This window comes from Varanus komodoensis, unplaced genomic scaffold, assembly GCF_004798865.1.
Source record: "Varanus komodoensis strain SLA01 unplaced genomic scaffold, ASM479886v1 scaffold15, whole genome shotgun sequence".
Lineage (NCBI taxonomy): Eukaryota > Metazoa > Chordata > Lepidosauria > Squamata > Varanidae > Varanus > Varanus komodoensis.
The window spans coordinates 2,274,608-2,288,150 of record NW_025335440.1 but is presented as its reverse complement, the minus strand read 5'-3'; the positions used below and the strand labels follow the sequence as shown (position 1 = coordinate 2,288,150).

Sequence of the window (13,543 nt, the reverse complement as noted above, 5' to 3'; positions counted from 1 at the left end):
ATGTCTGGCGGTTTGCTTTGCCTTCCCTGGGCTTCCCTGTCATCCTGGCTAGCCAAGTGGCAGGTTAAGCTCTTGGAGATCTATTCCTTTCCATTGCAGGAGTCCTTGGAGGGAATGCTGCTCCACTAGATCCCTGCACCTCTCGGAGTGTAAGCAAAGGCAACATGGGGGGTGGAGGGAAGGAGGAGGAGGAGGAGGAGGCTCAGGAAGGTGTTTCCGGGAACAGCAGCTGCAAGGAGGAGGCAGAACTAGTCCCTGCCCTTCACAAATGAGTCCCTGTTCTTCCCATCTCGGTTCCTGTGCCCTGCCCACAGAATCCCCGGGAAGTCCTTCTACCCTCTGGCTTGGAAGACAGAGCCTCAGGCTCCTTCAGTGACTAGAGAGACCCTGGTTTGGGATGTATGAGAGGGTTGTTTGTGCTGCCCTGTTCAATGCCCTGGTTGTGGGAGCAAGCACACATCCACTGAAAATACCTGAAAATCGTCAGCGTGCGTTCATATCTCTCCAGGTTCCCAGTTTGATGTGCAAAAGTGTGCTAATTGGTTCAAATGTCCTCAGTAGACTGAATCTTTATGGAGCAAAGGCATGCCGAACTTGGTGCCCCTTTTGGGAGAGTTGCGCAAATTTCCCATTTGATGGCTGCTTGATTTGCACAAATCAGTTTAGGCATGAAATGGAAGCGAAGGCAATGCTTGGAGAATTGTGGCTATCTTGATTATCACTCAATCACCCACCTCTGGAGTATTTCCCAGCCAGATCCACATCCTGCAAACCTTTACCCTCCAAAGAAGCCGCAACTATGGGCAAAAGTGTTTTAAAAGCCAGGTGCATCCCTTCAGGTGAATCTCCCATAAGTTTTCTTCTGGCCAGGCTATAAACCCCTGTTAGTTGCTTTAGGCCAGGGATAGAGTAGCTTGAAAGATCTGGAAACCTACTATTTAAATCAAAAATGAACTGGTGGCCTGTAGGCCACATTCACTCTAGCTCTTTTTTAAACAAAATCTCCAGGAAACAGCCTTCAGGCCAAACTGCAAACATGAGGGCTAAATTAATTTTCCGGTAAGGAAACTGCAAAGGGGAAAGTGGGGCTGAGCTTTCCGCATGCACCCTGGCTGGAGAAAGACAGCAGTAACTGGAAGAATCCGGGGCTGAGTTTTACCAGTGTCTTCTCCACCACCATTCGAGAAATGCTAAAAGTAACCCAGATTTCCCCAGTCACATGATACATGTGGGTGATTTTTCCTAACCTTTGTGAAATGTCCAAGTATGACAAGAGTAACAATCTTGAGATAATGAAAACTGTGCACAGGTTGTGTTCCCCACTTCTCTTCTTGTCTGTTTGTCTTTTATTTCTTTCAGAGATTGACCAAGGGAGTTGCGGAGATCCAGGTGTGCCGGCCTATGGCAAAAGAGAAGGCTCAACCTTTCACCACGGGGACTCACTGACGTTTGAATGCCAGCCTGCATTTGAACTGAAAGGACAGAAAACAATCACTTGTCAAAAGAGTAGCCAGTGGTCTTCTCAGAAACCAATCTGTGTTTGTAAGTCAGAGAGAAGATGGCCTTGAGCCATTAAGAAGGGTCTTGAGTCATTGAGAAAAAGCTGTCCACCCTGTGCTTTTTGACAATGAATTATTACCTAGAAGATTGGGGACAGAGTGACTGTGTTTTGTTTTGCTAAACATACAATTCCTCTGAAAACATTTTGGAAGGGACAGGAGAAAGAAATGGGCCTACACATGGCATATTCAACAAGATAGTTGAGTAAACATTGCATTCAGGAGTAAAGGTGGGAGTGAAATTAATTCAGTTTGCCCTTTAATGCAATTTTACACTTGTGAACAACTTTGTGAACCCATGTTCTGTTCTCCTTCCAAATTCACGCCTTTCCAAAGTTTTCAATTGAGTTCTCCAATCAAGAAATGTGTACAAAGATGCATATTTGGGAAGAGGAGGTTCAAGATTCTAAGAAATACTCTTGCTTCCTATAGTTTGCATCTTTTTCAAGTGTGAGTTCATTTCCTCTGGTTTGCGTATCAAATATTGAAACACAAAGCAAGTCTGCATAAAATGTGCTTACATCTCTGTACACCATTTCCCTAGGTGCCTTTTGTCTGGAGAACTATCCATGTGTCTTTTGATTGGAGCCCGGCATTGCGGAAGCAGAAGCTGCATGAAAATGGGGGAATAATTGCATTCTGGTTTAGGGATTAGCTTAGCAAGTGCATATTTGGTCATCCCATGTTAAAATGAAAACCAAACATATTCGCCCCCAGCACAAATTATATCTCCCCCTGGTTACTAATTGCACCCCCATTTTCCAACCCTTAGGCAATTAGCTACTAAGTACAAATATCAGATATGCTAAGGTAACTTGCTATAACCAACCTCCACCTTCATGCTCCTTTCTTTTCACTGCTCTTTGCTGTGGCGAATGCTGTAGAACCCTTGGCCACTAGAGGCTGGATTATAGGAAGCTTCTCCTGATGTGACAAATGTCATGAGTAGCCACTTTCCTTCACTGCCCCACATTTCACGGATGAATGTGTATTGTTTAGAGCCAGGGGAGAGTGGGCTTTGTGAATTAAATCCAAACTCCTCTAGAGCTAAGAGGAGTCTTCTAATATTTTAGCTCTATTGGATCATGATCAGGCTGGTAACATGGTGGGTCTGGGTGAGTAAGTAACAAGTTCACTTCCTCAATGAGTAGGGATCAGGAATCAGAGCAAAATGTATCTGTGCGTGCACAAAAAATCCATCCCATCAGACCCTGCTGTTGATTTTGTATTGTACAAGTTGAAACTTGCAAAGTTGGTGTTCAGATCAGCACCAACCCAGATTGTGTGTGTGAGTTTCCTGTTGATCAATGGTTGTGTTTCAGCAGGAGCAAGACGTAGACCTGGACGGGATGAATGGGGGAGATCTGAAGAAATGGGGAAAGAGTATTAAATGTATCAAGTGCCCCAAAAGGCATTTATCAGCATTGAGGCATGGGAAAAGATCCCATTTCAGACTTTTCTGTTTCAGCAGAATTTCTACTCTCTGAATGCCTTTGGAAAGTTTATGCTTCACCCTGATGATGTTTGTTCCGCAGATTTCCAAGGGGTCATAGGCGGGGTTGTGACTTGCCTCAGGGTGGCCACAGATGAGACGTTTAGGGGGTAGGGGAATGGGGAGTCCTTCCCTGACTTGCCACGAGCTCTCATCTCCTGTGGGGGTGTGGCAAGGAGGCCACCCCTTTCAGGGAGGTCAGAAGGGCGGCTTAAAGCATGTGACTGGCTTCAAGCCAGGGGGCCACCCACCATCTTGAAGCTTGTGTTGGGGGTGTTCTATGCCAAGCAGGTGGCAAGAGTGAAGAGGGGGAGCAATTCCAGGTGCCCACCTCTGTCCTTGCTTCAGACTAGTCCTGAGGGTCTCAAAAGCTGCGCTTTACAGGAGAGCAATCCAGGCTTCTGGGTGACCCAAATGGCAGAGGCCAGGCCTGGGCGATAGCTTGGCTCCTTGGCCCTGGGGGGGAGGGGGCCAGGTTTCACGCTGGATGTGAACTCAAGCACTGGTCTGCCTCCTTCCCAGTGGCACATGCTTCTCAGCTGAACTGCCGCTCCCACGGGTGGCTGAAAGGGTCATGGGTGTCCTTGTTATTTTTATTTCTTTGTTTTAGCTCCCTTCATTCCCACTTCCTAACTCCAAAACTGCAAGGGACACTTCGGCTGAAAGGCACAATGGCAGAGTGAGGAGATGCGTGGAAAGTCTGGGCATTTCGGGGGGCGGGGCGTGATCCCCACTGGTGGTCTCGTAAGCAGGGCTCCCCACACTGACCATGCTTGAACACCAAGTCTTCTCGTAGTACCACTCACTCTTAGTGACGGCCAGCAATGTCCGCATCCTGGCAGGACAGGGAAGGCATGACCCGGGCGGTCTGCTCTCGGCCGTGTGACAGACCACAGCTGACACCTGGCCGTGTACTTGCCAGGAGCAGGCATTGTGGCATTAATCTGAGACAGGCATGTGAGTGTTCCAACCAGTAAGACTAACAATCCCTTTAACGTCTTTTCTGTTGTTTGGGTGGTGGCCTGCTTGTAGATCCCCGGCGTATGTGTCGCTTATTAATGTGGGAGCGCGTAAGTGTATGGGCTGTTATGAATTTGAAATGAGGCCTTTGTGATTTGATTATAGGTTTTGCAGCTTCCTGTTCTGTGAATTGATGTTTCCCCATAACATAACATGGCTTTGCTCTTAACCTCAGAGAGGTTCCTTTTTGCTCTTTTGGGTCGGGGGCCCTGCAAACTGGAGTGCATGTTTCCAGCTGTTCCCCATCTTTGCTTTCCAGGAATACTTCTAGTTCTGTGTGGGGCTCAGAGGCATCCTTCTTCTTCTTCTTCATTTATTTATTTATTTACTTATTTAAATGTAAATCTTGTGCAACCAAAATGGCAGCTGCAAATCTTGCTGTACTTTGAAGCAATCACACCACTGGGAGGATTCAGAAGGGGGAGAAAGTGTCTGAGGAGGCATCTGGGGGTGCCCCAGTACTTGGGAACATGTGATGGTCAGTGCTATAGAAGAACCCTGTGCTATATAGAAAAATGTGTGGCATTTCTGAAGGCAGAAGTGATAACCTTTGTATGTGTATAAGAGAAGTTGATGCGATATTATCTTGCCCCCCCTCCAAAAAAAAAGAGGTTAAAAATGGGCTTGTGAAGGTGTTCTGTTGGTGGGAGTGGGATCTTCCAAAGGCTATTAGGGGACAGGAACATCCTATTTTGCATTGATTCTCTCAGCCCTTATAACAAAATTCAGAATATGTTCACATGGCATTGTTGGTATCAGTACAAGGATGAGAGAACCCATTGCAGAGGTTACTCCACCTTGTGGTTAGAGTGGGAGCCTGAAGTGATGAGCAAGTTGCCTGGCATATTGCCTAGAGCCAGATCTCCCCAAAGCTTGTGCGCCTTCTGCCCCGGCTGTGACTTGCATGACCCAAGGGGTGTGGTGCCAAAGCCAATGCAGTCGCACACAGGCTTCCCATGTTCCACTTGCAGATCCTGTCTGGCAATGCGAGCGTCCCCAGTCACAGCTGTCCCATCCCTTGCTGCTCCAGGAAAGTGAATGTTGGGCACACGATGTTTACCTTGAAGGACCGGAGATGCACTTCCATTGGCGTGCCACTGCCTTTGCATGAGGAATGTCTCTGCCAACATCTGCCTGGGCCTACTGGGAGTGTCCATATCCATCCCGTCCATTAGTGCATCTTTCCATCCTGCATTTCATCATTTCCACGCCTGCTGGTGTGCCCATTGTGCAGATTTATTGTTCCATCAGTCATGTTGACCCCTTCAAACTCTGGAATGGAAACCTTCCACCCTCCTCTTTGGGCATTCTGGGTAGTAGTGATGGTGGTGAGAGAAGCAGTAAGAAGGGAAGAAAAGGTAGGAATCCATACCCATTCCCAACTGTACCTCTAGGGGTCAGCAACTGTCTTCATTGGTGGCTTCCAAATTTCAGATGCACAAACATCTATTGGGGTTGAGAAGGCCTCTAATGCAGGGGTCCTCAAACTTTTTCAATAGGGGGCCAGTTGAAAGGCAGCAGCAATCAGGACAGGCCGGTGAGATGGGAGTGCTTGGGCGTGTGGGCCGGTGAGGCGGCGTCGGGCGCGCGCAGGGGCAGCTCGCTCGCTCGGAGATCTTCCAAGTCCAAAACCATCTCCAAGTGAACAAGTCACTGCCTCCCCACTCACGCGGTGGCATGTGCCGGATAAATGGGCATGGCGGGCCGGATCCAACCCACGGGCCGTAGTTTGAGGACCCATGTTCTAATGGGTTCTCCTAACCCAAAATTCACGCTTCCCAAACTGGGATTTCATGCAAGAGACTTGAGCATTGACTATGCTGACGATGCAACAAGCTGCTTTCTCCCTGAAAAGGCAATAGCTTGTCTTATTTCTCAAACAATCTAGATTCAAGAAACCCTCCCACCCCAGCCTGAGCCCTGACCCTGAGCCCCTTTCTTTTCCTCCAACCATTTCCACCCCACTGATTCCTGGTCCTCAAAGCCCCCTTCCCTTCCTTTGAAATTACACTTAAGTTGTGGCATCACCAAAAAAGGTAGGGGAAGGACTAGGACAAGGACAGGAGGAAACCGATTTACATGAGACTTGTGTTACTGCAATTCATATAGAAATATATTACTTCTGCTCATAGTATTTGGGACTGTGACTAGGGGACTTGTGTACCTGACAGCTTAGTCCATTATCTAAATGAGAAATCCCAGGCCCCTGGTTTCGCTTCCCATGCTGCTTTATTGTAAAATAGGCTTACTTGAATTCTTTATCAAGTTCCTTTGAGAGAGGTGTTTATTCCCACACTACGAATGATGCACTGTTTCTCCATTCCACAAATCTGCTAGATTTGAAATGGGGAAATGCCTTTGGTGAACGCCTGTCTTCTGCATTTTACCTGCATGGGATTCCTAGTTTTGCCAATGTTATTTTTAAACCGCACTGTTGATTTATGTGTGTATTTCCCAGCCTCTTGGACAGGGATGCACAAGTTGCGGCCCCCAAAAATACCCCCCCCCACAAGATCTGAGACCACTGCCGGCAATCTGGAGCTCACCTCCATCTCCTTGTGATTCCAAATCGCTTAGGAATGCACCCTCTGCAGCAGAAACTGTAGAGCTTCCAGGAGGGTGCTCTTGACATGGGACTTCTGTGGTAGCACACATACAATTTCTGGGAGAATGATCCAGGCTTAGGTCTTCTGTGGAAGAGACCATAGAATTTCCAGGAGAAGTCGCTGGGCACGGGACTTGAGAGTCCTGTGAGAATGACGGCCAAACTGGCTTCTTAAAAAGTAAGAAAACAATGGGGTGGTGGAGGCTGGAAGAAGTTGGGAAAATGGGTTGGGGAAGTGGGTGCAAGAGTGTGAGGGTTTATGTGCACACAAGGGGAAGAGTGTGTGCATCCATAAAACCTGGTGTAGCCCTCAGGGGTGAAAAAGACGTGTATCCCTGTCCTATGAGGATAAAATAGAAAAATGTACGAATCAATATGGAGCCCCATGATGAGCTTGGATGGCCAAGAATTTGGGACATAGGACATTCAAAAAAAGGAAGTGAAACCATCTAACTCTGAAATAGATCTCAACATGGCAGCATTATTTATTTATTTATTTATTTATTTAGGAGACTTCTATGCTAATCATGGTTTGGCAGATGGTTGTGGAAATGCCTGTCACAGGTTGCTTCCTTGGGCTTGCAGTTCCCTGCACAAAGTGCCTGTCTGTTGTGTGAATAGAATAGGTTATGGGATTGTGTCAGCGTATCTCATGTGCTTTGCATCAAATGTACAAGATGTGGCCTTGCTTTGCACCGTGTATCCGATGAATTATGCTGTGTGCTAGACTAAATGTATCTACTTTGGATATGTCGACTTTTGCAAGTGGGTGGTGATCTTGGGTGTATTTTTGTTGTCGTATGGCCCCAAACGGTGCTCAGTGGAATCGCACTTGAACAACATTAATTGGAGAAGAGATAAGGAGTGCAAGCTATTTCCAGAGTGAAATCAGATATTTTTGCCTTAGGTAATAAGAATCTTCTGTAGACAATCACTTTAATATCCAAAAGTGTACAAACAGAATGGGTATTATGTTACAATATGATCTCTTTATGCTATGTTTATAACCTCATATCCTATTGAAAGCTTTCTACCTGATGTTCTCATATTTTTGTTTTTCTATTCTAGTAGATGAAAAATATTTCCCAAGATTTTAGGGTGCCCATTTGGGAGAGAGACTCTCTTTCTTCTGTAGCTCAGGGATTATTCTAGCATATGGATGGATTTGCAGAGCGCCTACGACTCCGTGCCCTCCGCATTTCACCTCGTTCCGGATGAGGGCAGGGTGGCCTCACAGCAATTCCCTACTCTCAGCATAATGTTTTCAGCTTTGAAACGGAAAACCTGTAAGACCCAGGGGGCGGTGTGGGGGGACGTAATTATGCACATCTCTTGTTGCCACAGTGATTGATTGCATGGCATAATTGTTGTTACTAATTACTTATATTTGCATAGATGGATTTAATTCTACTTTATTCTGCTGCCAAAACTCAGGTATAGGAAAGATCTAAGCTAGTACCCTGTGGAACCTGGTAGGGCGTATCAGGAGCTACAGGGTAGATGTGGCCTCCCTCTTTGAGGTCTTCCCCAACCCCAGAGGGGCAGATCCGAACACCAAACTTCACCATCAGTCCTTGCCAAAAAATCTGCAGCCTTCACTCTCGGAAATCAGAAGATGGGAGTGGGTGGGGAGACTTGCCAAACACCCCAAGAGAGGCTTTGGTCCAAAGTGTGAAGAGCAGGCCTGGACCTCAGATCCCCCTCCTACCCTGCAGCAAGCAGTTAGGGGAGGGGAGGGCATGAGCTTGGAAGGGTTTCTGGAAATTTGGGGGTCTCTGCCAGAGTTTTGTCACAATGGAAAAACCGAGAGAATGGAAGTAGGAAGGAAATAGGTTTGCAGAGCTGAAATAAGAGTGGGCCAGGATCAGGTGACTGATCCAAGAAAGGTCTTAAGGCACTAGTGTTCTTGCCCCTGCTCCAGTCATTGCAAGCCCCCCGCTCAGGCTCTGCTAAAGGGGTTCAGCAGGGATGCTATAAAGGCCATTCCATTCACATGGCACAATTTGTCACCCAGCTCTTGTTCTACCTGCCTCCCATTGACTGAATCAGATCTTGCTCTAATCCAAAATGCACAGATCCTCTTAACATATGCAAGTCTCTGAGATCAGCTGTATTTCTGGGTAGCTGAGCATTTGGGACAAAAGATTTTCAAGACAGGAACTATCTTCCTCTAAAACAGAACTCAAAATGGCAGCAACATCATGGTTTGGTGTGCAGCTATAGGGCATTTCTTCCGTGGGTCCCCTTGTATGCCTTTGACAGTGGGGGAAATGCATCTTTAGGTTTCTCAGTTTTGTTCATATTTTTCTATGACTAAATTACATAAAGTTGCAATACATGGAAGAATGCCCTGCACATCTGTGGAATCTGCCCAACTCAAGGAAAGTCTGTCTGCCATGGAATTTCTTGGAAAGTCAAACTCATGCGAATCCATTGTGGGTTTCCCTCACATCCCTGGTTTTCACCGAGCGTTGTTTGCATGTTGCGACGTCTGCGACAGCAGACACATATTTCAAGTGAATTTGGGGTTCTCTGACCTACAGATTTTGCTACAGGTCACACATAACACAAATTCTGCAGGTATGCTGACTGTTTTCACCCCTTAACTTTCTGCACTATGCAAATATAGCTGTAGAAAAGAAATATGAAAAGTGGTTAAACACTGAAAATTTGCATTTCCCCCTATAAACTAAAGGGTGAACAGCTGCATTCCAGGGGAGGGTGCATATTTGTGAGAATCTGTACATTTTGAGAAGTGTGAATTTGAAAAATGTGCGTGAATGGATTTGTGAAAAATCTGATGCTGCCCATCGGTGAAATGCAGGAGGAACAGACTGAATCAATTTATCACTTATAGCCACGGGGACTAAAGTATCTCATATTAGCAGAGCTGAACTATACAGAATGTTACATTCATAGGATGGATCTGATACTAACTTTTCAAACTCTAGAGTAAGCCTCTGGACTCCCGATCCAGATTGGAACTACCCCACATGGCTATGCACCAGAATATAATGGCAATCAACTGCATGCTAAGCATTTAGTGGTGCATGTCATTCCTCAGAATGCATAACTGTTGACTATGAACCAAATTCAGTTTTTTTTCATATAGTCTCTGCATGCAGATTTTGTAGATTTTGAGATATCCAATAAAAGCTGTTCCTTTGCAAAGTCCTATAGGACTCCCAGATTTTGATGCATGACTTTTCTTACTTGTTTCATTTGCTGTTTTCCCTGCCAGTGTTGCTGTTGCCACATTCACCAGCTTTTTGTTTGATTGTTTTCTTTCACTGCTTGCTTTTCTCCAGCTGAATGTTTATTTTGGATTGTCTGCTTTGGCTGTTGTCTAGATTTTAATTTAAATTAGTGAGGCACCCTATAAATCTCCTTGCATCAAAAAGCAATGTCTTAATAACTTACACAGACTCACAGAACACTTGACACCTTGATCATAATATATTTGTCTGGAATTACCCCATCCACTTTCAAAGCTGTTGCTAAAGGCTGTTGTGAAAGCAACTGTCTGTGTTCAAGGCCACTGTTGCTTCTGTTTAAAAATGCCTCTCCTCCAAGGAGCTTAGAGTGGCATACAGAGTTCCCCACCCACAGAGCAACAACTCTGTGAAGTAGATAAAACTCAGAGAGACTAACAATGAAGAAGGAGAGCCAGGCTGGGACTCTGGCGATCTGGGTTCCAGGTCCTGCTCAGCCATGGAGCCCACTGGATAGCCTTGGGGCAGTCATAGACTCTCAGCCCAACCTACTTTGCAGGGTTGTTGTGCAGATAAGATTGAAAGCAGGAGAAGGAGACTTATGTGAGCTGCTCTGAGTTCTTTAAAGAAGAAAAGGGTGGGATATACATCTAATAAATAGATAAGTGAACAAACACAAGGTCTTCCGGTCATTCAGATTCCCCCAGTAGAGGCCCAGCAATAACTGCTACACTGCACTGCCTCTTGTGTCTGCAAACAATCATTTTTTCATGTCCAGCCCACCCCTCAGGGGCAGTTTCACTCCTGAGCTTAAGGCGACTTTTGCAGGCATCATGTACCCTGAATGGACCATTCACGCTTGCTAGAAGGGAGATGTATTCCTCCCCTGCCGCCTCGCTGCTCTGCATTAGCCACCGTTGTTCACAGGGGGGAAGTGAAGTGGTTGATAGCATTAAGTGTGAAAAACAATTTCACTTTGAACAGCCATAAAACTTTTCTTCCCCTTCTCAAGTTCCACGTTTCGGATAATCCTCCTGATCGGCCCTCCTGTGTGCCGGAGCGCTTTCCTCCCTGTGCATTAATTTCCCACCCCTTGCTGCAATTATCCTTTCTTGGTAATCTCATCTTGCCTCATTATACCTGCTGAATGAGCCAAGCTCTCCTCCGCTGCCCCAGCCATAAACAGGAACAGGCTGTTTGCTGAATAGCTGGTCTTCTGTACACACTGCCCTGCATACGCTTTCAGGATTATAAGATAGGATTTCAAACTGTGATCAATGGCTTTCTCCTCACCGTTTTCCCACCATTAGTGCACAGTTTTCTGTTAGCTTCGATGAGTTTTACATTTAGTGCAAAATTAACCCATCAGTTGGTTACCACTTTGCCTTTTCTTCCTTCTCTTCCTTCCCACTGTGCCCCAGAAAGGTGACTGAGAGAAAAGAAAGAGTATAAGAATCGAGCTAGAACTCTTCCAAGATGCTCTACAATTTCTGGAAAGTTGTCTTCACACAGGAAGGAAGCTTCTGTTTTCCTTCCTCATTCTCAGAGCACTTTAGAATTTGCATTCTTTTCATGGTGTTTTCGAACTTACTGTATCCTTGAGAGGTTGTCACCAGTAATCTCCTGTTTCTGTTTGTCTCTCAGTCTGTCTTTCTATCTGTCTGTCTACCTTTCTGCCTGCCTGGCCATCCTTCTGTCTGTCTCTCTTCCTTACTTTCTGTCTATGATGGCTCTCTCCATCATTGTGCAGTCTTTCCAACTGCCAGTACTACCTGCTCTAAAAAGACTTGTTTCCAACAGCATCCCCTGGCTTCTAACTGAAGTGCAGGAAGTGGTGGAGGCTACCAGAGAGGTGGGACTCACGCATACTTCTCAGCAGTCTCCCAGGTAACGGAAGCACATGAACTCCAAGTCCCAGCCATGAGAACATTTCCAGAAATGTTCTTCTCCTACATCACTTCTGAGCAAAGGAGATTAACATCAGGCTCAGCAATGAACCAGGATAACTGAAACGCAAAGAACCAAAGAGAAGAGGTCTTTGGACATTCTAGAAATATACTAGAGTGTCCTTCGCAAATTGGTTTCCCTCCAACTGCCTTGGACTGCAGCCCTCATCTTCCCCAGCCACTGAGGTATCAGGGAGTTGTAACCCAATGCATCCGGAGGGCACCAGATCAGAGAAGGCCTCTTAAATAACATTAGCTATGTGTACAGACCACTGTCAGTGCTCGTTTATAGGCATGTGTGGACAACCATCAAAATCACGAGTTCGGACTGAGACGCAGGTGCTTCCAGTCAGTGATTATCCATGATGACTCCTAACTTGATATGGAAACTCTCTTGTCCTTGCTGTTAGGGGCATGTACCTCAGCTTCTGCAAAATGTTGATCTTCTGCCCTGCCAGGCAGGGCAGAAGCGAACAGAATAGAAATACAGATTTCCAGATCTAGACTTGACATTCATCACTGTCTCTGCTTCCTGCACTGCTTCCTGCACTGCCTATCTGGGATTTCAGATGCCCAGTTTTATTACAATTTTATCACAGCAGTAGCTATTTACTGCTGCATAATTGTAGCAGTAAACTGGAAATAAATGCACATTTGAATCATTGCATGCCCACTTGATGTAATGGCACAAAGGGTTTTAGAGTTTAGCCATGTGTTTTGTTTTTCATCCTGTCCTGTTTTTCCCTTCTTGTTCCTACTCCTGAATATTCAGAAATCTACTGCTTGTTTGGGAGACTTACCCATAATAGCAAAAGTTGTGTTGGTTTGCTTGCTTGCTTCTGGAATAGGGAAAGCTTGGATGCTGTCAGCATCTCTGTGTAACATCTGCTGCTCAGAGAAATCTCTTGGTAGTTCTCTCTGAAGCATAGATATTCCCAAGAATACAGCTGAAAGTATTTCTCCACTTACGTTTCTGCAAAAAGAATTCTAAAAGTCTGTTGGGTTCTACTTCTCCTTTCTTTTCTGAATAAACATGGGTAATTAGCTCCAGTATATCATTTCCAGGTTTATATGATCACAGAGACACTTCTGAAGGTTTCTCTGGGAGCAATAAATATATATTGCTTTTGGCTATTCATCATATTAGATTATTATATTTAAAAATGGTTTTGTGCTAATTAGGACAACCTCTCCCTTCCTCCTCCCCCCGCTGCATGTTTGTGTGTGTAGAATAGCCATGTTAACTATCTACAAAAGTGTGCAAACCTTTGAGCTCTCCAGAGCTCTTCAACAGGCTAAATGGTACAAAAAGCAGGGGATATGGGGAAGAATAATAAACCGTAGAAAAAGTGTGCTCAGATGTTGCGCTTATGAAGTCTGCAGTTTTAAATTCAAGCTCAAAATGGAGTTTTGCAGGGTGCGATGTTATGCATGATTAGGGAATCAAAAGTATTTGGCAGCCTTTTTTTCTGTCATAGCACGCATAGAATTGCACAATCAGTCAAGGGGGGGGGTGTTGCAGTTATAGCGCACTTCACGATGCGTCCTGGCAGAGAGTGGAAATGGCTGCTCATTTGTTAATGAGAAGAGAAAAGTGAGCTGCATGTCAGACATGCCTTGGGTAAAGGCACATTTTCCTGACTCAGCATAGAGCAGAATATAGAGAAACATGAAAGTACTTATATTAGCAAGCCAGAGATTAATTTTAG

General features: G+C 45.6%; 1 protein-coding gene across 1 annotated transcript in view; it reads left to right on the top strand.

The window, feature by feature from the left end:
- Positions 1-13,543, top strand: part of LOC123020788 (CUB and sushi domain-containing protein 2-like) — a 429,441-nt gene that overhangs the window by 234,062 nt on the left and 181,836 nt on the right. Inside the window, exon 10 of the mRNA XM_044424965.1 lies at positions 1,360-1,542. Coding sequence (XP_044280900.1) covers positions 1,360-1,542 — 183 coding nt within the window. The remainder of the gene's footprint in view (positions 1-1,359; positions 1,543-13,543) is intronic.